The following is a 26,937-nucleotide window of genomic DNA, read 5'->3' on the forward strand; positions in this document are numbered from 1 at the left end:
ACAGTACTGTAGGATATAATGCCCTAGTTGAAATACTGATTGTAAATTCTTTCTTAAATAGCACCTCACAGGAATCTGTTCAGATGAAAACAATAAATAACCAAAAACTGAAACTGAACCTGCTGAGAGTACACTAAGACACGGGGAGAACAAAAGATGTACAGTAGAAAGAAAAAGTCAGTTAACCTTTTCCCTTCCTTAGATATACAGTACAATGCAATATTAACCTATCTGAGCCTCCAAATGTAACGCTCAATAAACACAACCAAAGACTTGGAGACTCGGTGGAGTACACGCTGCTCCTGCTGTCAGTCGCCGACCCAGACTGACGACTGGGGCCACAATGAGGCGAATGCAGGACCTAATCAGCAGCAAACATTCCTTTAGATACTCCCACGCTCCGAGGGCCGATCCAGCATGACCACACACACACTACCCACACGGCAAGCACAATCACAGAGCAGAGGACGAGAAACTAACACAATTAAGACTGTGGGTCCGAACTGTGTCTCTCTACGTACTTGACTGTGGTCACATTTATGATGTTTGGGTGCTGTAATATACAATAGACTACACAGAGGCAAAAGAGCTTGCAACTCTGTATAATTAAATGTCAAATGTACAATAATTATGTGGGTTGATGCCATTATAAGCATTATTATATTGTTGGTGTTCTCAGTTGTGTTGCTCTCTCTCCCTGCCTATGTCTGACTGTAACTGTGTCTGCAGGGTGATGGAGTATTCTCTGGATGGCCACAACGCCAGCCTGTCAGCCATCCGTACTGTACGAGTGCTGAGGCCACTGCGGGCCATCAACAGAGTACCAAGTAAGTACATGTTTGAACATTTGCAGAAATGCATTTTTGCTGTATTCCCCCATAAGTGATGACCACAATTTATCCACCTGCAGTCTTTTGCTCATTTAGTCTGCGCTACCTGTTTAGCACACTTTGTATAGCCCAGAATGTGTTGCCTAAAGTCTGGGAGGTTTTCATTCTAGCTATTTATGGATGCATTTAGCTGGTAGGAGAGAAAACTGTATGACAAGGAGGATAAGGAAAACAGGAGGAAAAGGAATATGTTGAGTGAGTCCACATGACTAGCATTATTGCCCAAGGAAAAAGCCTTATAGCCATTAGTTAATATCATTTTATGACATTAATAACATTTTCATGCTTATATGCATATGCTTATTTATCTGCTGGAGAGGAAATATATTTCAGTTTCTAATAGGGATAATTGTGTTAATGTAACAGGAGATACAGCACAGCTATGACAATCTATGTAAATGTCTATATTTATATTTCATTATGTGCATTTCACTTACCGTGATCCTGTGCTGTGCAATGCCAGCCACCTGTTATCATCCAACAGGTTTGCATTTAGTACTACAAGAAAACTACAAAGGATAAAAATGTATTGTTTTGGTGGTGTTATTCTCACCACTTAACGGTAAATTGACCAGTGATCCAGGGCTTTCGTTTGATCACACGCCCAGAGGTTGTACTGCGCCAGGGGAGTGAGAACTTGCACATCGTTTGTCATTTTCCTAAAAGCTCTGTGACAGAGGTGGCCATGAATCTACAGCTAAAGAGGATCACTAGACAATGGTGTCATAACACCATACTAGATTATTAACCAGCATACATTAGGCAAGGTGCCAAGCAGTTTTTCAGGTTCAGGCTGCCAGCACCAGGAGCCATTTTGTTTAATACACCTCACTTAAATATGTTTACAGATTGCCTTTTAAACATTTCTTTTTTTCTGTCTCGTCGTACACAGCTGTTTCAGTCTGAAGTCTTTTTATTAAATATATACACGTTTCAGAAAAGTTTTTGCCACCTGTGTGATTGTGTTTCTGTCCCTTTCATCAGTTTCCCAGCTTACAATTTATTGCAGCTACTCACCATTTCTTACCACGACAGCCAGATTAAAGGGAAATAACACTTATTTTAATAGGCATGAAATGAAGTCAGTTTAATAAAAAATATGTTGTTAAAATTATAGTTTTATTGTTATTGCCAATAAAACACAGACTTAATTCTACAGTAATCATTTTTTCACCCATCTGTAACCCTGCAGGGACATGCTATATATAGCACTGCACTGTAAAACCATACTGTACATACATCAGTGCAGGCAAACAGTCAACAGATAATGAGAACACACAGAGGACAGGTAATGTGTTTCTGAAGAGGAAGGAGTGGTCAGCTGCTCAAGCCAGGAGGTTAGAGGCAACTGTTTGAGTTATCGTTATTATTTTTAAATGATCTTAAATGGGGAAAAAGTGAAGTATTGAGCTGTGGTTCTTTTTCTTTTTTTCCCCCACATTTCAGTTATTTTGTATGTGTATTCAACATCTCTACTCTCAAACACACAGATGCCCACATTCACACACACATTTTTATATGTGCTAATTATAAACAGTAGAACCATGTAAAAAATGTATTATATTCTTCAAATATTCTGGGGAAGCAAGACTGTATCCCACTAGACTTTTGCATCTTCAATCACAGTCCTGCCTGACTCTGGTGGGCTTACCACCAATGGACACTGGTCTGGAGCTTTCATCAGACCTTAATGAGACATGACACATGGGATTCCCCTTTCTGCGGGACCTTTGAAGGAAATGGACGTGTTTCTCCATTCATCCCTTGTTGTGTTGTGGCTGCTTTGATGGTCACCACACCACTATCCTCTGTGGGAGCTGGGCTCACCATCGATGGTCTTCAATCTGGGTCTTTAATTGGGCCTTCATGGGATGTTGAATTTCCCCTGTTTCAAGACTTTTGAAGGAAGGGGGGCTGTGCCTTTTTCTGGGGCAGCATGACTGTGCCCCACGAGACTTTTGCATCTTCCGTTAGAGTCCTGCTGATTCTGGTGGGCTCGCTATCGGTGGTCATTAGTCTGGGGCTTTCAGTGGGCCATGATGGGAAGTGGAACTTCCGTTCCTTCAAGACTTTTGAAGAAGCAGGGCCGGTGCCTTTTTCTGGGGCAGCACGACTGTGTCCCCTTTCATGAGTGGATCCTCACTTTTACAATACTAAGAGAGAGAATATTTGGATACACGTTTAAATCATGTTATTTTAGTCTTGATAACTGCCTGAAACCTTAAATTAAAGCTTAAGATTCACATTAAATATAAAATATTATTTCAAATAATATTCTTGTAATGATCAAAGCACTTGTGTGTAGAATTAATAACCCTGATAATAATTGTCATTTATATACACTTGATGCCCACTGATTTCAAAAGTGCCATGTTCCTTACACTAGATATATTTCTGATTACTTGTGTATGACTGTCTAATCCCCTGCTAAGGTCAACAGGTCTATAGGCTTCACATAAACTATTATTTACATTGTAACCAGTTGTAAACTTTCCTCAAAGATGAGACTTTTGCTTTGTTTGTGTTAGAATACATATGTTGTAATTACATATGTATTAACAATTATACATTTTTACAAGTTTGCAAACTCATCTCATTCCTGATATTCAGTTGGAAGAAAACCAATAACACAAACACACATCTTTATACAACCTACAAAGACACAAGCCCTTTGTCTTTATTGTACACAACTCTACTTAATACCAAAGAAACACTTTTTACAGTGTTTAAAACTAAATGTCTCATCGGAACTGTATAGTAACACAAAAATGTACTTTACTGCAAAATAACTCCATTACATACATTTACATTTTTCACTGTAGCATCTCATTATATTCTTATATATTCTTTATATAGTATATGATTAGGATATAGATGTGTACCTGCTCTCTGGCTCCAGCAACTATAATTCCCTATGTTAACTGTCTGACATTGTATTGGAGTGTCGTTTTAGAGTTATGAAAATGACAATTGGCTAATTCTACAGTTGTCAGTGTTGATGCATATGCTGATGATTAATATGAGCCTGAAATCTAAATTTACTGCTCACTATTGACCAAACTTGAGTCTCTACTATATAAGGAGTAAGGAATGAGAAGGATGTTTGTTTGTGTGCATATGAACGGAGACCGCACTTTCCCAGAACAAGCCAGTGGTTATTACGTGACACAGGTTGCCGTCAGATTCTTCCACGTAAATTATGACGTTACATGTTTGTACAAGTGTGTGTGTCTGTGCGTGTGTGTGAGGACGCTTTGGGCACTGCGGAGAGACCAAACACAATCATAAAGCATGGCAGGTTGTCCGTTTCTTTCAAGCTATCATCACAAACTGTCTCACACACACAGGAACACACACATTTATTGTTCTCTCTGTCAGAACGGAAAATGCAACATTAAACATAACCTTATCGCTAAGCTAACAGTAGCCCTGAGGAACAATCTTTACAGCCATGGACGAGGTGAAGTAAAACTTACATTATTGTAACAAGTTTTCAGTTGCTCCCTCAAGGGGAGCTGACACAGGGAGAGAATTGCAATTAGAGGTATTACTTGGGTTGGGAAACTCGAGGTTAGAGAGAAACAAACATACCCCAAAGCCCGCAGACTCATATACTCACAGGTACACGCAGCCAGAGACACCCTGTAAATGTTTAACACCATCTTACTGCCTTCTATTTTCCTCTCTCTTTCTGTCTGTTTTACACTCCATCTCTCCTTTTGTTTTCTTTTTCATGAAATATGATCAGGGACAGATCGCCGGGCTTGAATTTTTTCCTCCCTACTTATCGTCTCTGTCTCTGACTATTCCACTATCACTCTCTCTCTGTTTTTTCTTTCTGCTTAAGTGCATGGGAAATATCTATTGTTAGACAGATGTTATATGTGTTTTTGTGCTGTAGCCTAGATACAGTGAGCAGCACTCTCTGTTTATTTCATGTTTACAATTCTGCTGCGTGCAGGGGGGACCCTGCATATCCTCTGCCAACTGTCTTGCACACTGCATGTCCACACATACACACACACACACACACACGCACACAATTTGCTAATTTAGTTCATCGATGTGCTACAGTGGACAAGTCCTTTGACCATTGTATTTTTATAGTTTTAGAGTAAAATAAAAATCATACTTAATTTTACAAAGTATAATGAGATCTCAACACATACATATGTCACATCAGATTGCTGGTTCCAAGAAAATATAAAAACATAAACTTATAAATCTACAAATGAATGTCAGATTGATTTGAATGTCAGATTTCAGGCATTTAAAATACAATTTGTGTTATCTCATGACAGTTAAAGCTAAGACATGAAGGTAATACAACTTTTACTTCAATTATTTTTCAGTTTTAAAAATCTCCTAATTGTCTCGATCTTCTCACCGATTCCAATCAAAGTATGTTTGTTGCATTGTAACTGTGAGGGTAAATACAATGTCTGTCTAATCTCTAGGTATTCTTCTACTCCCCTCTGTATTGTTCTAAGCTTTGAAATGTAGTGTACTGCTGAATCATATCTCCGTACCAACATGGTGCATGGAGAAACCATTAGTATTCTGTTTAGGGGATGTCAGTGCTTTGAACTGTTTGTGTTTGTTGAGCAGATTTCACAGCACACAGATGCCCCACTATAGAGGCATCTGTGCACTGTTTACTCAGTGTGTGCATGTTTGCATTTCTATGTGTCATATGCACACATAACTCTATGCCTATATGTTTGTGTGTGTGTCCATACAGTGTCTCTAGAGTATTGCTGTTCTCAAGCATGCCCACCGACAAACACTTAGATCATCAGGCTTATGATGAGGAGTATCTTTAGAATGCCTGGGAGCTTTTCCCCCCTGTCTCCTTTTTTGTTGTTGTGAAAAACAGAACACAGCCAGATCTAAAAAGGCAGGTTTGTCAAAAAAAAAAAAGAAAGAAAGAAGAAGACCTCAGTGAGAACAAAAGAAGAGATGAGAACTGATAATCAGGGAAGGATTTTAATTGCGTAACTCCTCCCTGTATGTCTGACTGACCAGAAGTGATACTGTCGTTTTCTGGTTTCTAATCCTCCCCAAGGATGGTAATCTTCTGGACAATATGAGTCAGATTTTACTTTAAGTGTCCTTTGATAATTTTTAGCTGGCACTTAATTTAATGAGAATACTGGTGAGATTGGTGTATTGTAAATTCATCCTGATAACTGTGAAACACCGATCACCAAAATGGATTCGGGCAGACCTCTTTCCTAGCACAGCACAAACAGTTTGTAGATTCCATTTTGGAGACTTGGTGTGATTTCAATATAAACATCATTACCACTGTCAAAATTGGCAGCAACACTATGTCACTGCCAAATAATAATATGGATATTTGAGTACTGTAAGTGTTGTCAATGTGACAAAGCTGTGATAAATGTGAGAGAGGCCAGAACACATTGTGAGGACCTTAGGGACTGGATCCCTGAGTCTGCTGATGCTTAACACATGTGACAACTAGAGATGGATGCTGAATGCACATGGTTAGATAATACTAGCCACAGGGAAGCTGTGAGTTCAAATCCCAGAGGATGAAATTATGTCAAACTGTCACTTTTATTATTGTCATCACTTATAATTATGTTTGCTGAAGGGACAAAGTTGAGATCAGTAAAGGTTGTTAGGGTGCACAGTAACCAGAGGGCTAGTAAAAGGGTAGCTGCTGCACCACATTTAAAATTCAACAATCTATCATGCATGTGGATGAGTAAATGCTTGCGCATGTAACATAGTCAAAATAATTATTTCTGATGCCATTTTTATTTTTATTTGTCCCCTAGGTATGCGGATCTTGGTGACACTGCTGTTGGACACCCTGCCCATGCTGGGGAATGTCCTCCTCCTCTGCTTTTTTGTTTTTTTCATCTTCGGCATTGTGGGAGTCCAGCTGTGGGCGGGGCTACTGCGCAACCGCTGTTTCCTGGGAGAAGACATCAACACGTAAGTGATTTATTCTTGTGATGCAAGTATTTGCATTTCTTTATTTTGTTCTGGACTGAAAGCAGCACAGATTATCCCGGTCAATTGCCTCTTCAAAAACCTTGGTCAGATCTAAATCGGCTTTGTGGCAAGATGCAATTTGGTGAGAATAGGATTAGATTTAAGGTCTTTGTACTTTCGTATAGGCAAAACGGAGATAATTGAAAAATGCAAACAGGCCAGTCTACTTAGAAGTTACAATCAGTTTTTAATTTCCCCTACACAAAAGAATCCACCATCCACCCTGTTTTGCAAGTGCTGTTCTCTGCATCCATATGGTCACCAGCGATGCTTCCAGCATACTCACTTGAAATCTTCCAACACATTCTGTTCACTTAAATCAAACATGATGTTTCTGCCTGCACTGACCCTTTGTGTTTCTCAGTTTCTTTACCTCCTTCTTCCTCTTTCTCTCTATTTTGCTCTCTCTCTTTTGACATGTCAGAGTTTGTGCTGTGTTGTCGTAGAGAGTAACAGTCAGCTTTTGCCCGTAGCAATAACACAGAAAATGCAACTTGTTAGCGTACGCAAACTGTGCAGCGTCCTTTGAATTTAAATCACAGTCTGGCCTAACACACTTACAGGGACATGCAGAGAGAGCAGAAGAGAGAAAGTGAGAGATGGAGAGGCGGATACGACTTTAGTTTCTTCCCTACATTATTTAGTACCTGTTCATTGAACTGTAAATTGGAACAGTCAATACACCAGTTTGTAAACTATTAAATTCATTGAGATGATCTAGATCTAGCGGATCTAGATTATCTAATTCTCCTGTCTGAAGACTATAATAAAATAGTTGTTTAAAATATTACTTATATTGTAGCTACCAGAGATTCAGACTGACGGAAAAATGACTAAGCAGAAAGAAATATTTCAAACTTTGTGGCGTAAAATCCTCAAATAAACCCAGTAAGACAGCAGTAAACAGGCTGACACAGACAGATCCAATGCTGCCCAGAGAGGAAATACAGCTTCCAAAGAGAGCTTGAGATAAAGCTGCATTTCCCTCTATGAAAATATTATATCTATGTTCTCCCATTGGCTCATCTTCTGATGAAATAAATTAAATCTTATGAGGTCAAAACAACAGACAAAAGTTCACTCACTCTCAAATAAGACAAAGACAGGAAACAGGCGCATGCGCAGCCAAAAAAAGGATCAGTCACCAATTTAGCCACAGGGAGTGAAATTATACAAGAGAGAAAGAAAAAAAAAAAAGCTTCATTGTCTGCAACCTAAGGAAGCCAAGACTGTCTCTGAGACGTCTTTTAATTCTGATTTTGATGTAATGGCACAAATTGTACCAGAGTTAATGTTGCTGAATCCTTCCTGTGTGTGTGGGAGAGAAAAAGAGACAGAGGCAGATAGAGAACAGCAGTTTAATATTTCATGTCTGTGGCATGCTGCTGTGTTTCTTCTACAGAGCAAATGATCATCTGACCTCCGGTACAATTTGAATCCCAAACTCTATTATGCACACAGATGTGACAAGCGTTAGCTTTTTCTCCTACTGGCTTCCCTATGATTAAAAAAAAGTCTAAGTAGTCTTAGTCTAATCTTAATATAAGATTTAAAAAAAAGAAAATTTCTTTACATTTCTTTTTTCCAGTAGTTAAGCTTTCATACATTTTCCATAGTACGCTTTTTTTTGGCTGTGCTATATTGTGATTTATTGCTGTGTCTGCTGCTGCTGGATGTCTTTTAACAAAGTCTATTTCCAGAATCTCCAGAAGCCAACATTTATAGTTAACATGTCACCAGGTTCAAGTCATGGAAGCAAAAGCAGACAGAGATTCAGCATGTGGGCTGAAAAGGCAATTCACTTTAACCAAGATCAGGGTAAAAGTCAGCAGGAGTCAGACAAACAAACACTGGAAAGGTAGGACATAAACACGAAAGCAGCAGACAAACATGTTTTAATAATAAAAGACAGCAGTAAGGACTGGATTACAATGTGAGACAGGCCCTTTCCCCCAACTGGTCCTTTCCCACGAGCACTTCAAGAGTGATTGTGACTCGGTATGAGGGCACACTCACTGCTGTGTAGGGCTCTGTACTTTTAAGGGAGGGTATAAATAAGCAGGTAAAGTGTGGGACGCACTCACCACTCTTCACAAGTAGGAAACAGCTTTCACCGTGGATACTAATGGAGGCCCTGCACGCTAAGCCATTGATTTATGTTGTGCTGTTTCCCCTAAAAATGTAAATGCAGCTGGGTAGGACAGCCACATGGTCAGGTGGTCTACCAACTCTATTTGACATGTTGCTGTCTAACACATTTATTTTTCACATTTGATATTAGATATATTCAGCAGTTACAGAAAATGCAACTGCAGCTCTAGTTGAAATGAAGATAAAATGAAATCAACCACATTATGAAGTAGTGACTTCATGACAGCTTAGCTAAAATAGACATGAGCTATTACACACTGGGTACAGGTCTTTGAATACTTGGCTCTACTGGTTGCAGCTGTAGATTTTTTTTACATCCCATTAGTGTGCAGCTGTTTAAACTGTATGTGTGATTTAATTGGAAATCACTGATTGGGATGCTGTGGAAGAACATATAGAAAGAGATAGAAGAAGTATGAATAAAGTGATAAAATGCAGTGTGAAAATAGTGGAGGAGTTGTTGATCATTGCTGCTGGAGGTGTAAAAGAAAAAAAAATACATCTGTGACTGGATGTGTGTCCACTTAATGAACTCAGTGCTATATCCACCACTCATACTGATTACACTATTAGCTAACATCAAAGGATAATTGCAAAGGCAAAGGATAATTATCTCTGATTGCCCTCTTATTGGCGAAAGGCACAATGGTAGCTAAAAAAAAGTTATCTCAGTGCATGAGGTAATTAGAACAAAACAATGTTGTTGTTTTTTGGGGTTTTTTTGTTGTTGTTGCGGACAAGGTCCTGAGGAGGATCTTTTGTATTTCTCAAGGGTTATTGATTGTCTTGCATCTAATTACAAATAACCTATGTTCTCTATTTTGTGTATTTTGTTTTTTCTGTAATGTGAATCAAGTCAGTTCTCAGTGTATGTTTATTTAATATAACCTACTATATAACCCGAACCCTAACACAAAGTGTATCTATGTAATCTATTAATCAATTGTAACAACACATTTTCAGCTTTTATAAGCTGTTATTATTCTTTTTCCATCCAGATTGTACAACTTGTCCATCAGTTCTTACTACTTGTCAGAGGAGGGTGAAGACACGCCATTTATCTGCTCGGCAGGCCGCGAGAACGGGATGCTTCGCTGCCACGACGTGCCACCCTACGTCGAGGGTGGGGCCGAGTGTTCATTGCCTGCTTCCCACCTAAGCTCAGCTCTGATTGGATCAGTTCCTGCGGTGGGAGGGGCCAGTGTTAACGGCTGTGTTAACTGGAACCAGTATTATAACACTTGTCGTGCAGGGGACTTCAACCCTCACAAGGGAGCTGTCAACTTTGACAATATTGGCTACGCTTGGATAGCTATATTCCAGGTAAGAGGGGCTAAAAGTGCTAATTAACGGTCTGATTTGTCAGTTGGTTGTAGTCTTTTAAAGCAGACCTTATTAGAATATTAGTTCATTTAATTTCTAACGACATATAGCAATCTAAGTGATATTTTTTGCTTTTTAGAGTTCAGTTCAACCATTTAGGCATTCAAAAAACAGGATATTTTTTAGAAAACAGCAAGCTTATATTATCACTCACAATTTATTGGTTTTATTTCAGTTTGCTACAGTTGGCTAACATTCATGCAGGAATTTGTCCAAAATAAGTTAACAGAAAGATAACACAAAGAATAAAAATATGTCTGTCCAGAGACTGTGCGCTTCCTGTTTGCGAAAAGCAAAAACAGTTTTCATGGTTTGTGAGGATCCCATTGGATTTAAGTCCAGTGGGAAATGTACAGCAATAAAGTAATTTTCTAAAATATAAAGCTGTCAGAGAGACTGTTAAGTAGGAATATAAACACTAGCTGCTACATGGATGAGCTGTTATACATGTATAAATGGAAATGCAGTAATGTTTTTTTTGTTTTTTTTACCAGTCACTCATGATAAGCTGATCAAATTCAGTATGGCTAGCTAGTTCAAATATTTTTTTTCATACATAAAATAAAAAAAGTCAAAACTTCATCAGTCAAAATCATCAGTCAAAAACAGTTTTTTTTACAGCTCTCTTGAAATTCCAAAATCGTCCTTTTAGAGATTCCTCCTCCCAGGCTATTATGTATCATGACCTAAAAGCCCTATCCCCTGCACACACTGCTTGAGAAAATGCTTTTTTCTTTTCTATCGGCGCAGGAGACCGTGACAGGCTTTTCCTATCACAGACTTTATGCTAACACTGTCTCTGTGCTGTTGTGATATGAATTCCAGCCTCTCTATATATCTGTCCAAGATAGATCTGTCTCTGTGTCTAATGGGCTTTGACTTGCACAACATGACTCTCTCAAAGTGTCTTACCTTCACATCACCTCAAAGGGTACAAATACTGAAGACACACAAACATAAACACACACATAAGCACAGAGAGACCAACAGACACACTAATCCCTGTTTGGTACTCACTGTAACTTTCAAGTGTGAATGTGTCTGTGCAAGTCTCACAGTCAGAAGCAAAAAAACATTTGATTTTGTCTTTCTTTTTCTTTTTTTTGTGATGGCAAAGCGAGCATCACTTTCTTAGTCTTATTCATTTAGATCACTTTGTGGAGATATGTTGCCAATTTGATAAAGGGTATTTATCATTTGATAAGTGTCAAAAAAGCAGCATTAAATCTACCATGATTCAGTGTTTGAAGACAATAAAACATGTTTTTTGTAGGCAGTGTAGAAATAGAGTTAAAGTGAGACAGTAAAAGAAAAGTGCTACAGATATGGAGAAAGAGAAATACAAAGTTTGTGGGGAAAAAAGAGAAGGATCTGGTATATTAAATGTTAAATGAGGTGTTTGCCTGGTTACCCCTGTCTACAGCTTTATTCCTTCAGAATCTGTAAAAAAATAAATAACATGAATTATACATTTCAGTGCAGGGTTTTGAAAGCATTTCATCCTATGGCTCCAAATTGAGTTAATTCAGGGTTACCTTGGGACTCCAGCAGTGAACAACAAGCTGTTAACATTTCATGCTGGGTACCCACCACGACTAAGCCTGTGGCCTAATTGGGTCCCAAACACTATAGGGTTGGGCAATACACCAAAAACACCATGAAGGCTTCCCTTGTTGATTACTTTGTTGATTTGAGAATGTTCAATTTTGGTAACTAAAATGTAGCCAGCTGTAAGAAACTGTTGGTCATATTTGTTTAGGGTGCAGACTATTTGTTTAAATCTAGCAAAGAAGTTAGAGGAATGTACACAACAGAGCATTCCTGAGCTTTACAACCTGTTGTTTTTTTTTGTTTTTTTTACTGCATGACTTGTTCTATAATTAAGTAGATATGTGATAACAGTTGATTTTACAGGAGGATACAGGCTGTCACTCAAACGCAGTTCCATAGTTGAAGAACCAGTCAGAGAAAAGCAGAGCTGAGGGTGATAGAATAATACAAGCAGAGATAAAGAACAAGTTGAGAAAGTAGAATGAATGACAGACAACAAGGTTGAAAAGAATGATAAAGTATAACTAGGTGCAGAGGCAGGGTTAGCGCGCTAGTGTTTCTATCAACCTACAGGTTAATGACTACTGATCCTGTACACACACCTGTCCTGCCAGACTGTCCATTAGCCTTCAAGAACAATGTGTCGATTAAGTAATTCACCATGGACAGCTGAGAACATGCTCTCTGCTCCACATGCATGTTATTAGCATGAATTACAAGACTAGGTGTTCTGCTAGCTCTGATCTCCAAGATGGGTCAGACGGTGAGGTTGGTGTAGGGCTCAAGTAAGTGATTTGTTCAGGTTATCGCCTGAAATAACCAATGTCAGCTGAGAATCCCCTGTTTCCTGTGCAGGCATGTTGACTTTTACAACATGGCTTAACACGACATCGAGATTTACACACACATTCTTCATAGTAGATGGTCCTTGATGAAATGTCCTTCCTTCAAGGACATAATATTTTGCTGCCTGTGTACACCAAAATTCCTCATGAAATGCATGTGTGAGGGACAGTCTGTTCAGGTGTGCATTGTCTACTGCATACTGATTTTACTGATGCCTTGTTTATTTTAGTGGTTACACCTTAATTTGCTTTGCAAAAGGTTTAAACCATGATAAAATTGCACTGAATTGCTTTTGGATTAAAAAGTGTCATAGAGCACATGTTGTGTTTGTTTATTCTTTTAATATGATGCATCTATTTGTCGCAGTGCGGAATGCTGTTGACACAGGGGACATTGTTAAAAGCATAACATACAATCTCATCTGTTTGGCACTGCTGTTGGTTTTATACCGTTTTAAATGTTTATTAGGTTATTTGCTCCCATATGGAGTTCAAAGCAATGGATGGATTAAATCAGATCTGAAATTATGAATTTCAGTTTGATTTTTACTGTTTCACCGACTCAAACATTTACTGGACTCATATAGTGACGAAATTAATATTTTAGAGGCCTGTTTGAAAATTGTGAGAGGACATGACATGTTAGGTGGTGGTTGGCTTTCTGGCCTTTAAGATATAATATTAACTGCCAGATCATTAGTATGGTTGATGAAATTTACTTTTGCCAGTGTATTCTGTCTGTTTCTATACAAGAAAAAGCTCAACAACTATGATGGTTTACAGGTGCGTTTTAGCTCAGGGATGAGAATTCCTGTCTCGTTTGTTAATCTGCTGCAGGGAGAGCATTTCTGTAGAGAGCGGATTAGTTGCTTTACGGACCATGGGTGTGTGTATTCATAATATGCACTTGTATTTAGGGTGCATTTGTATATGATTATATGATGTGTTATGCATACACAGGTATGCATGAACACACGTGCCTCTTAGTATTTTCTTACTCAGGGTATAGTTGCGTTTGTACTGGCAGTTGATGCTGGAATGTGTTATTCTAGCTGGGGTGTAAATGTTGAGGTATGAGTGTATTATCGGCTTGGCTGAGCTGAGCCACAGCTTTCAGGTTTCAGCATCTCATCTGCTCATTAGCATAGTGGCTACATGAAAGAGCTGTGTCAGTCCCCAGACATGCACACACATGCATAGGAGGTTCGAGGAACACTGCAGGCAGTCTTCTGAGGAAAAGGCATTGAAGCTGAGGATTGGAAACATACTGCATCTGACTGCTGTGTACTTTGAGTGTGTGTCTTTGTGCACAGTTGGGAATGTGTGTGTGTGTGTGTGTGTGTGTGTGTTTTGTTGTTGTTGTTGTTTTTTGTTTTAAGAAAAAGCAATGGTTATGTTTTTCTCCTTTCCTGTTGATTATAATACACCCCCCCCCCCTCTCTCTCTCTCTCTCTCTCTCTTTACCAATAGGTCATCACACTGGAAGGATGGGTAGATATCATGTACTATGTCATGGATGCTCACTCCTTCTACAATTTTATATATTTTATACTGCTCATTATTGTAAGTACCCGCTTGTCTTCATTTGTGTTTTTGTTAACAACCTTACCTTATATTTGAGTGTGTTGCTACAGAACAGAGACAGCAATCACCTTTTCAACACAACACATTGTATTACATGCTCTTATTTAGAGAAAGATAAATAATATAATACCCAAATTGATTAAAAACAGACTGAATTTAGAGACAGCACCAGTCTCAACTGACTGGAATACAGATTTATTTAACAGTGCTCCCTTGTCTACAGCTCTACACAGACTACAGTATTGTGGTTTGAAAGCTCAACAAATATTCATACAGTATGTATAATATGTTTCGCCTGAAAGATTTTTTTGTACTTGTTTTTCAGTCCTGCTTTGTAAAACCTAGAATAACCTTTCTAAAGTTAACCACTAAACTCTGCTTCCAGCAGATTCTTGCACACTTCTTATTGTGTGTAATTTTGCTCTCATAAGACTGTTGTGGAGGTTTTCAGAGGCTATATTTTGCAATGCTCTGTTAGCTCCCTGCCAGCCTGTCGTTTGATGTAAAAGTGCTTATTATGCATTCAGAGAAAAATGGGGGAGAGAAGGTACTGAAAGAAAAAACTAAAAAAAAGTGCTCATCAAATTTCTTATCCCTTTGTTATAAGCATGAAGTAACAATATGATGAGTAGACCTTTCACTATAATCTCAATAGATATCTCTTTCTGTCAAAACCACCTCTTCAGAGTGATTTCAATTCCATGGTTTCCAAGTAATGATAAAAGCAAAGTCAGTTTTATCATCTTAATATCTGGCCAAACAGCTTGCATCTTAATAATACGGTTTTTAAACATAACACTTCTTGTTGACACTGTGATTTACTACACTTTGTAACACCTTGAGTCAGCAGTGAGTTGTTTCTTAAATAAAATATTGATGATGTAGCCACAGTGTTGTATTGTAACAGCAAGGTGAAAGATTTGTTGCAGTTATAACACTTTTATGGAGTACACATGTGGGATGATAGTTAACAAAATGACTTCTACATCATTACAAAGCTGCATTTAAGCTGCTGCTGATTTACCAAATGATGATGAAAGCCATGCTCTATAGCTGTTTTTTACTTCGTCATCCAGGTGGGCTCTTTCTTCATGATCAACTTGTGCCTGGTGGTCATCGCCACCCAGTTCTCTGAGACAAAGCAAAGGGAGAATGCTCTGATGAGGGAGCAACGTGCTCGCTACATGTCCAACGACTCCACACTCGCCAGTTACAGTGAACCGGGCTCGTGCTACGAGGAGATGCTACGCTACATCAGTCACCTTTATCGCAAGTTCACACGCAGGCTGCAGAGGATATACTCCGGATGGCACAGGTTAGATATGGGCTGTTTGTTGTTTGGTGGTACAGTTTATTGTTCATGACCAAGAACGGACCTTTTCTGACAGTCAAGACAAATATTGGATTACTTAGAATCACCAACTTTGGATTTTTCCCTAGACTTACCAGTTTGCACCATTGTCCTGTAATTATACAAAGTAAGAAATCAACCATAGTAAAAGACCAAAACCCTTTTGTATGTGAGATAACAAAACAGTACAAACTGCACATCTGCTGCTGTGGAGGTTAGCTAAACCAGACGTTTTTAAACAGTTTGGAGCCAGGGATTCCTTACAGGGGAGACAACTTTCCAAGGATGTCCTCATTATCGTAACTTCACTTAAACATGTGCTTACTACCATTTGTACTCTTTGATGCCAGTGGAACTATTTGTATTGTAAATCTTTTTTACTTCAGCCCTGTTTCACTCAAAGTGCATTTAGACTCAACTAGACAGCATTTATCATTTTCAAGTAATTGATATTAAAAGCTTTCAGAAAATGAACATTAGCAAGACTGGCATAGTCTAAATAAACAGAGACATTTAAAATGACCAGTCTAAAGCTGACATTCAACAAGCTTTAAGAGCTTTAAAATAATGGACTTACTCTGAACTCTGAACAAATCATAACAGATATTATCATAACAGTGTTACAGAACACATCTTAGTAATTAGACCTATTACTTCAGAAAGGTTTGTTTTGAATATTTCTATTAGGCTACATCACATTCTTAGGTGACACAATTAACAATAACTCAATTGATGAGCTCACTAAATTAAGGTTAGCCTTAGGTTAGTTAGCCTGTTTCTCAGTACACGGTTTCTCCATTCTTGAAGTGATACATGACAGACTCTAACATCATTATCTACATGCAAATGAGCCCTGTACTTAGTGTTCATTGCGGTCAAAGTGGAGAATGATGACTCACAGAAGTATGTAGCAGGAAAGGTGAACAGTATTCATATGGCCTTGGCAACGAAATCACGATACTCATGTGAGAGGGAGGGCCAAATGTCTGCATGAGGTACATGCTGGAATCAGGCCTTCAATGTCCTATCACAGGATAAATCCAACAGCTCCTCTTTTGACTTACCAGTAATGCGGCTTGTTGTTGCAGCTGTAGCAAAGGGATAGGGAACTCATGCCTATGTAGTGGTGTTCACATTGGAGAAGTATGTAAAGAAGTGGTCGCTCAGTGCAGTGAGGTGAGAGGTGGCTGCATCCCTCACTATAGCCACAGACAGGTTGTTTGTGTGAAGAAAAAGTTCTGTTACTCCATCTTGTATCCTTCTTGTTCATAGCTCTGTTTCTTTCATGAAGGCTGTGTTTTTATTACTGACTTCCAAGATAGATGCATAGCCTCCTTGGGGGTTGAGACTGTTGAGTGAGTTGAAAACATTGGCAAAATAGACCAATTTTGATACACGCTACAGATCAGAAAAAAAGTTGGTGCGATGTCGGGTTTGTACTTTCTCATAAACATCTCAATGCATAGCTCAAACATCCGCTGCAAACTTTACAATGAGAGAGTCACCACACTTGAGAGTGATAAAGCAGTGTGTCATGCCCAGCATCCATCTCCCTACAAAGTTGTCCAAACAAACGTGACTGCAGTGCCCTTGACTTCATAAAATAAACTTCAGTCCCAACTGTGTTCAAAACAGAGTGAAGGTCTGGTTCCATGCCTTTGGATGGGGGGACTTGCCAATGCAGCGTACAGTATGTAGCCATAACCTTTGGGTTGACGGCCTTATTGGTGCAGTAACCTTACTCTTTTGGCTGTCATCACTAAGACACCAAATGTACAAACGGCCATGCGTGATTCCCAGCTCAACCCCTCTTCAGTGGTGAAAGCACCCAGGAGTCTGAATATTTTCTCATTCATTGTCCTCTCAGGCAGCTCCTTGCAGAAGAGAACAGTGAACCAAAACAATTAGCGGAGCCACACTGGCAATGTCTCTTGATTTATCCCACTGAAAAGAAAATTGCTCACAGGAAAGCAATCTATCAAGAAGCTATGTTTAGAGAAGTACAACTTTCAGTTTGTTATCTGCCTCTGTCCCAATTGTAACTTCACACATTTCAACATCCACTTGAAGTATGACTTCTTCTCCAGCTGTGTGGCTTCTAACTTTTAGCAGGCTGTTGAGCCACCAAATAAGAAGCCTCCTGTGCTTTCTCTAAAGTAGTGGTCAGGTTCACCATCCATGTTTTCTGGGAGGTGAATTCCTTGCTCTTTTGAAGGAAAAAATATTTTGTTTTGCCCTCATATTCCACATGCTTTGTAATCACATGTCACTTTAGCTTGGCTGGCTTCATTGCTGAACCAGACTTGACATAACTGTCATCATATTCTCTCCATTTAGCTAGTTTCGGCTTAGCGTCACTTGACAGTGTGGACTGACTCAAATTTTTCATGCTCTCCAGCTAGCTAGCTGCCAAGCTAACCAGCAGCAAGAACAGTTTGTTGCGCCCAGAGTGAAGTTAGTGATTCATGACAGATTGACGTGATGTGTCACAATCTTTTTAAGAGTTTCTAATGGCCCAAAGCTAATGTGGGAGTAATGGACACAATATGCTTCTTTTATTGCACAGCTTGGCACAAATTGTCCTCATATGTAGATGCATACAATTTTAAAATTTACAGGAAATCATTTCATGGACTTCCTGGCTATGGGTTGTGGACACCTTGAGAAGCACTGAGCTAGACTGGGTTCTAGACTGAGTCATACATGTGCTAAGGAATTCATACATTAACACACACACACACACACGGTCATGAAGAACAATATTATAACTTCATATAAACCAGGAATAATAACTTCTCTATCCATGCTCAGTTATTTATTATTAATATTGTTTCTTGTCCTTTGAACAGCAAAAGGCGTAAAAAGGTGAATCCGAATGGCAGTGGCGGAGGCAGCAACGGTGGGGGCAATGGACATGGCCACGGCTCCAGCAGAGGCGGTGTTGGCGCAGGCCCAGGGAACCCATTGTGGCTGAGACCAATCCATAACCTTTTGCAGCACCATCAGCACCAGCACTGTCGCCTCAGCAACGGGGGGCAGCACACACCGATCGTGGCGACCACTGAGTCCGCGCATGGAGAGGGAGATATCGGAGGAGTGGAGGAGCTGGAAATGAAGTCACTTCCTGTGAGGAGAGGAAGTACAAACGGAAATAGCAGCGGCGGCAATCCATCTGTTGTCACCCAGGGCATGGGGGCATTGCTCGGGAGACTGAATGGGGGGATGAACTACCCGACCATTCTGCCATCTTTTGTGTGCAGCTATAGCAGCAAGACGCCACCCCCCCACTCCCAGCACTGCGGGCGCAGTCCAGATCGGCATCCGCCAAACCACCCGGCGTCCGAACACACAGAGACACTGAACAAGCTCTACCAGCTCATGGGACAGCACAGTAAGATGACACACGCACATGTACACACTTGAGATTTTTATACATATCATATTCCAATTTATAATACTGTGAAGATCCTGAGTTAGGTTGAGTAAGCCAAGGATGACCAAGTGATAGCCTGAGCCACATACCAACCATATCAAACCAGCCATCAAAAATAATCCTGTTAATCTTCTTATTGGAACAATAATTTTCAAAAGTTCCACCAAAACACACATTAGAAAAATGTTGTTCCTTTCTTTTTTATACTCCCCTTCACATTCTGTACACCGTGCTGTGGATTCCCCTTGGGCCCCGTTGCATTTTTGTAATTACACTCCCTTTTTTTGTCCTGTTTTCATCTTCATTTCTTGCTCTTTATTATTGCATGCACCTCTGTCCTCTTCCCAAGTTTGACCTGAGGTAGCCTCAGGCAACGTCTGCTGTGTGTGCCTATGCTTCTCAAGAAGCACTTAGAGAGGTCTGACAGAAAATCCATGTCTCAAGTGTTACAGTTATCCATGCAGAGAGGTGGATAAAGGGGAGGATTGGGGAAATCAACACGGTATGCAGAGGGTGGCGGGGGGGAGGAAAAGTAGGCAGTGTAAAGTAACACAAACGTGGAAGATGAGAGAAGAAACAGATGGAGTCAAGAATAGAGGAATAAAGTATGAAAGATTTACATCCAAAGGGGAGGACAGGAGTGGGAGACATAGCGAAAAAACTAAATGAAATCAATAGAGGAAAAAGAGAGGAGGGAGCGGGGGAAAAAAGAAGGTTAGCAGGGAGAACGGCGTGTGGCAGAGAGAGAGAGAGAAAAGGACAGAGCCCACACAGAGAGGAGACAACATAAAGCCATGCTGGTTTGCGCAGGAAAACAAAAAAGCAGCAGCTGTATGATAGACTTGTCTGTTCTGTACTATTTGTTTGAGAACGCCAATAACGGCACACACAAAGTGCACACAAATACACATGCTCACTCAGACACTGCTGGCAGCCGACACCACAAACATAATTAACCACACATGAATTAGTTCCTTGCTGGAGTGAAGAGTTACTGCGTGACACGTGATAAATAAAGGAACAAGCCCTTAAGAAGGTGATGAGGATAAGAGCTGAAAAAGAACAAAGAAAAAAACAAACAAACAATGGTGTGTTCAACATTTCAATACACTTCTGATATGCATTCAATTAATCTGAATCATTGTCTTCTGCTGTGTTGAAGATCAGACATTCAGTCATTTAAAAATCACTTAAATTGATGGTAATTTAATGGTTAGCAGTTGCAGTAAAAATCTAAATGTGTAAATGTTAAGTGTGCTTTCATAGAGTGTGCAAATGTAGTCTCCAGTCTGTCAGACATTTCTGGATATTTAGTTTTTTGATGCAGTCACAAGTGTCTAAATGTTCGCTTTCATCTTTGTCAGATGACTCAATCTCAGCTATGTTTTATAACATAATGGGATTAGAGTTTGTATCCTGTTTTTTTTTTGTTGAACAGCTCCTTTATACGGCAAGGGCACCAACATTTTCATGTCTGTTACACTCAAATCTAATTTTACTGTGAATGTAATCTAATCTAATCTAATCTAACCTAATGCAATAAAAAAGTAATGTTGGGTTGGAATTTGTGAGAACGCAAACAGACTGTGAAGAGTTGGGAGTCAAAACCCATACATAAATAGACATGGAAATGTTTTCATAGCAACAACATTCAAGATATTTAAAAAGACAATGAAATGTTGCCACAACTATTGCAAGCCTTTTTATAGCTTGAGGTATTAAATAGAGTTGTAAACAACATAATGTGCTGCTAAAGCTGCTTTTGAAGAGCTTATGTTTCCAGAAGTGTTGCATGTTTTGCTTCTGTTAGTTTTTCAGATGTGCTCTGCAGTCCCTCCATTGATTTTAAGAGGCTGGGGGATTTTTAAGAGGCTGTAGTCAGAGAACAGAGGGTGAGAAGAGTCGGCCTGGATCTGTGGGCGAGCTTGCTGAACAAAACCAGCTTGTTTTAGAAGTATACTGAAAGCCCTCCATATACAATTTCTAGCCTTAACCATATACCATTTTTCATTGTCTTTGCCTCTGTCTCTGTTGTTGTAGTTTTCTTATTTCCTTATTTCCTCACACAAACACACACATAGTGTTTTACCCTATTTATTGGCACAACTTTGATATAAAACTAAGCTGTAAAAGACATAGGAGAAATTCGAAACTAAATACATACACCCTGATCTCAGTATGACTATGTGACTGTTCTTAGATATTGTTTATCTTTATTTAATATTGTTAATAATGAAATATTTAAATAGAAATTGGTATAATTACCACGAAGAAATGAAACAATGGTCCCCCATAAAACAGAACAACAAACTACATAGGCTTACATCTGGCTGTACATTGATTTGTATCACAAAGCAAGGTTTACATTCACTGTTCGATGATGACACAACTTTTTTGTTTGTTCTGTAAAGTAAAGCCAAAGAGACAACAGCAGCACATGAGGTCTGGCAAAAACAACTCCTTTGTGATGTCTGACCATCTCTAACGAATTTTTTCTTCAGGTCGCCAGAGGCTGCTGTACCAGCTGGCAGGCGTGGTGCCCAGCCCTCTGCTCTTGGAACTGCTCAGCTGCCCTATGTGTGCCCGCAGCCTGGAAACTCTGGAGCTGGAACTGGGAGACCTGGAGGGAGGCAGGGGAGAGGCTGACGGCCTGCATGACTTCCCCCAGGTGAGGATGAGTGGGGTGCACTAACGATTATGTGAAACAGTGATAATGAAGCTTGTGGTAGGGGTGATGTGACATTACTGATATGATGGTGGTGAGTTGATATGAGAATGCAATTATTTATAGTTTCTGTATTTTATAATGTTTTTATTCTTAAACTACACTTAAAAAGGCCGAAATCAGCATTGTCACCTTTGTTGCCTCTCTTTAAATGGCTCCACTCTCTGACCTTTAGGCAGGAGATCTGAGAGGTGGGCGAGGTCGGAGCAAACGGCGAGTGGTTGTGGAGTATAGGAACGGAGCGGTTCGGGCCTGGGTAGGCTTCAGGGAAAAGCTGAAGAGGATTGTGGAAAGTAAATACTTCAACCGAGGGATCATGATCGCCATCCTTGTCAATACTCTCAGCATGGGGATAGAATACCATGAGCAGGTAAGAGGGAGAAGAACGGGCTCCTGTTTTCTTCTGTTTTTCTGTAAATTGGTAGTGTTTGTGCCATATAGGGTGACTTAAACAGTGGGATATTCCTAACTTTGAACAAGTGGTTTAATGAGGGCTGTTGGCTGTCAGACAAGGCATTTGTGTGTGAAAATTTGATTTAGCTGTCTGAGAGTATAAATAAGAGGAAATTAGCACAAGTGGAGGAGGAGGCGGGAAGGAGTGTGGGAGCAACACCCACACCTCTTCCTCTTTCTTACACTCAAATACACACCAAGGCACTATCACAAACCCTACAGGATTATATTTCTAGTTTACCCCTTGTGGCCAACATCTGGGAAGTATTGGCCTAATAGTACCATTCCCCCTTCCCGTGCTCCACCATGGGGCAGACAGTGATATGAGACAAATTTGTGTGGTTGCACTAGACGCATTCATCTATGGGTTTATCATCTATTTGGTATAATACACCCAACTAAGTGTATTATATATGCACACATACTTGCATGACCTTTCCTTTTCCCACCAGAAATGGATGAAAATTCAAAGATAAGATTCTTTTGCATGCATACACACACACACTGTCCATTCCCTCCTTTCCTCTCTCTGTCAGCCTCCCGCTCCTCTAATTCCCTCTCTAGGGGATGTGTGTGTGTGTGTGTGCTTTTCTATCTTTGTGGTATAAACATTAGAATGACTGAGGGAGCCACATCCTTATTGGGCCAATAACACAAACACACACACACACACACACACACACGTACACAGACCAAAGTGTTACGTAATAGTTCCTCCCCCCCTTCAGTACTCATCATCCCCCTTGTGTGACACCTAGCTAAACTTTATGAGACTATGAGTGTATGTGTGTGTGAAGAGGTATATGCATGTAGGAGGCATAGAGTAGACTGTGTGTGTGTGTGTGTATGTGTGTGTGTGTGTGTGTGTGTGTGTGTGTGTGTGTGTGTGTGTGTGTGTGTGTGTGTGTGTGTGTGTGTGTGTGTGTGCGTGCGTGCGTGTGTGTGTGTGTGTGTGTGTGGAGAGAGAGAGAGAGAGAGAGAGAAAGGCAGACAGGAAGAGAAAAAAAGACAGAGGGAGATGATAATGATAACAGATTGCTATTCTCAAATCTACACGGAAGCAAGAGGCCTCACCTGAACTGATTTGTGCAAATTGATTTTGATTACCATGTCTGGACACCCAATCAGATTCTAAACTGTTCTGTTCCGAACAGCAGCATTATATGTTTTTCAACCAGACCTCTTGCCACTGTGTTGGTTTCATCCTTGTAAACTCGTTGGTAACTTACATGTGAACCTAAGATACAGTTTAACAATGACTGACCCAAATCTTATTAAATCACTACATAGAAATTACAGCATGGATGGTAAATCTTTTAAGATCAAGTTTGAGAAACAAATCAATCTGCTCACAGGCTGAACATAACCTTTTTCTTAAGGTTTGTATATTTAAAAACACAGACACAAATATAAAGAAATGTACATTAAGGTAATCATTAAGGTAACTTTGTATAATGTACCATTAAAAAATACAACAGGTAATGTAAGGACCTGATATGTTGCCAAAAAGAAACATTAAAAGACAAACAGACATACCTTCACACATTCTTAAATGTGTGTTAAACAAATATGTGAGGAAAGAACAGGTTTCAAGTTATTGAGGCATTTTCCATCTGTGGTTTTTGATGTCTGTGAGGTTCAAGATGGAATATTACGGAAAATACGTTTCCCTGCTGTGTTGATGTGACTTAAATCTAAAACACATGATATACTGTAAGATGTTGCATATGCTGTGATTTGCATTATTAAAGTGTGTGATTGTTTTTTAATTGGTGCCTTGCTTAATAATGAAGACTATTCCTTGATTCCTTGTTGTGGTTTTGTGACACATATTTTTCAAGGCAAGGTCATATGTAAAATTGTATTCCTGTGCACAAACACAGAAAATATCTTCTTCAGGGAACTGAGACAATATTTAATTTTGATCGATCACCTGCTCTGACAAACATAATGATGGTAGTGGAAAGCAACGTCTAAAGCAATTGTTCAGAATGCACATGAGGGATCATGGTAGATTACATAAAATATATTGACATATGGTTAAGAGCCTCTTCTTCGTTTTGAAACCACTTAGTCAATAATGACCATGGAAATCTTAAACTGCTACTATAAGATAAAGTGCATCATGGGATGACAACTCAAGGACACATTGGTGGAATCATTTTTTTTCTCATTGGCACCAGAATAAAAACCTTTAAACTACACCAGCTCCTGAACTCTTGCTTCCTTCCACCTTGCTGTGCGTAACATATTCATCAGCTGAAACAGGAACCATGAGTCAGTTTGTTTTACATCAGCAACCAGAGAAAACCATGCCATCATCTTATTGAATTATTTAGCACTTGACACCTTCAGCTACTATGTCGGCCACAATGCACTCTTTCCTCTTAACGGCCTATAAAGTAGTAAGTTAAGATACATTTGCAATTCTAGCAGGCATTAAAACCGTTTTGTAGAATTGTATGGAAATGATTGCCCTGCACGTCCACAGTATGATCTTCTATTCCACTGAACTGTGCAGACAGTTATACACAAAGCTAATAAAAATGCCACTATAGTCCACTGTTAAACATTATAATGTATTAGTATCTGCTACTGGGTGCTTAAGATAGAATAGCTGGCTAAGAGTTCTGTCAAAGCTTTGCTGAAGTGCTTTAAAGCTTTTATGTGCTGGCTGACAATTTGAAAAAAACAGCTATAGTCTGTCCAGCATTTCTTTTCTTTTTTTAAATATGGCATTGTTTTCCTCTCCATGCAGGACACCACAGGTCACACTTGAGTCCCCTGACATTACTTTTGTGTGTGTTTATTTTTTTGCACAGGCATTAGTGCTTTGGTTTTCAAGGAGCACGATTGTTCCAATTAACTCAATAGCTCATCAGCTAAAATGAGTTAATGTACAAAAAGGTGTAGATGCTGCATGCTTTAGATAATACAACCCTCTGCTGTACTGTAGCTTATAGGCCTACTAGATTTATTCTAGTTTTTTTCAACTACCATGAAACTAGTAATTGTAATTGACCAGTAGATTGGTTTGATATTGACCTAAATAGATACATTTACTGAGGTAAACTGTGTGTTTGTGCAAATGTGTGTGTGTGTGTGTGTGTGTGTGTGTGTGTGTGTGTGTGTGTGTGTGTGTGTGTGTGTGTGTGTGTGTGTGTGTGTGTGTGTGTGTGTGTGTGTGTGTGTGTGTGTGTGTGTGTGTGTAAGGATGTCTGTTTTGGTAATCACATTGAAGAACTGGAAAGCTCATTAATACAGTAAATCATATGGTCATAAATTTTGTTACGGTAACAACAAATGATCAAATATCTGTAAAACTGAAAGACATACGAAAAGCTGTGCGCTAAATCAGTTTGCCATTCAGGACAGATCCAGGACCGTTAAAGTGACACTCCACTCAAATGTATCTTTTCCACTGTGAAACACTCAGTCCTTATATACTTGAATGGGGTCTATGAAACAGTTGTCGTTTGCATCGCAGGAGGCTTTGTGTTTGTGTTTGTGTGTGTGTGTGTGTGTATGTGTATGTTTAGAGTGGGAGGAGGTGAGGTGAGGAGGGCAGTCAGTGCTGTGTACAATAGTGTCCTCTATCTGTAACCATGATCTTCACTTGTATTAGAAATCCAGCAGATGCATTGGTTGCTTGAATTGTGTATCTGTATTTGGTATTTTTGAACACACAAGAGAACGCAGTGTTCATTTTGGAAAATATTTGCCCCCTGAAATCGTCACCATGAATACAGATGATTTTATTTTCATGTAGGGTTCTTGCATAATGAGCTGACTGCAAAAGGGAAATTCTCCTTCATCTCCTTAATTCCAGTTTCAGCTTACATATTTTATATGCAGGACAACAGCAAACACAAAGGCAACACTGGGCATTCCTGCCGGGTGCCGATAGAGCAAGACATCTGGGATTTTATACATTAATTTCATCAGTGTGTTTATTAAACCAGAATATAGTCTACCTGCTTTTATACACCATGGGCAAGGCCACGAAATGGGCTTCGGACCTTAGGCATGTTGATCCCCAGATGAAAAGAATCACAATTAGTTTTAATGAGTTTGCCTCATGTGACGGGAGGGTAAAACTGTTGATCAAAGGCTAAAGGGCTTTATAAAATGTGCTGCATAATGTGGAGTATAATAATTTATGGTTTACAAAGGAAATCATTATAATTCATTATGTGTCACCAAGGAATCGTGATACTGTATAGGAGAGTAATAAAAAAGGAAATTTAAGATATCTCATGATGGACAATTGACAAATATCCACACACTCATAAATGTATCATAATAATGGTGTTGCATAAATTGAATTGTGCATTCCTTTGCAGCTTGTGATAAACAGTGAGGTGGATGGACTTTTGGAAACAGTCTGTCTCTGGAACCATTTATGCTTGGTTTGACGGGGATTAGATTAATATTGCGTATGGTATGTTTGGAAAGCTGGGGCAAGAAGACAAGCACCTACCAAACATTTAGGTCTCTGATTTTCCTTTTGCCAAACCATTTCCATAAAGAAAAGTTGAGTATGCAGC

At 39.5% G+C, this 26,937-nt stretch overlaps 1 protein-coding gene across 1 annotated transcript in view; it reads left to right on the forward strand.

The window, feature by feature from the left end:
• The window catches only part of cacna1ha (calcium channel, voltage-dependent, T type, alpha 1H subunit a), a 108,896-nt gene that overhangs the window by 53,431 nt on the left and 28,528 nt on the right, over positions 1–26,937 (forward strand). Inside the window, 8 exon segments of the mRNA XM_062439399.1 lie at positions 730–827; positions 6,695–6,854; positions 10,064–10,388; positions 14,315–14,407; positions 15,505–15,743; positions 18,629–19,170; positions 21,714–21,880; positions 22,113–22,307. Coding sequence (XP_062295383.1) covers positions 730–827; positions 6,695–6,854; positions 10,064–10,388; positions 14,315–14,407; positions 15,505–15,743; positions 18,629–19,170; positions 21,714–21,880; positions 22,113–22,307 — 1,819 coding nt within the window.

Source organism: Scomber scombrus, chromosome 18 (genome assembly GCF_963691925.1).
Source record: "Scomber scombrus chromosome 18, fScoSco1.1, whole genome shotgun sequence".
Taxonomy (NCBI): domain Eukaryota; kingdom Metazoa; phylum Chordata; class Actinopteri; order Scombriformes; family Scombridae; genus Scomber; species Scomber scombrus.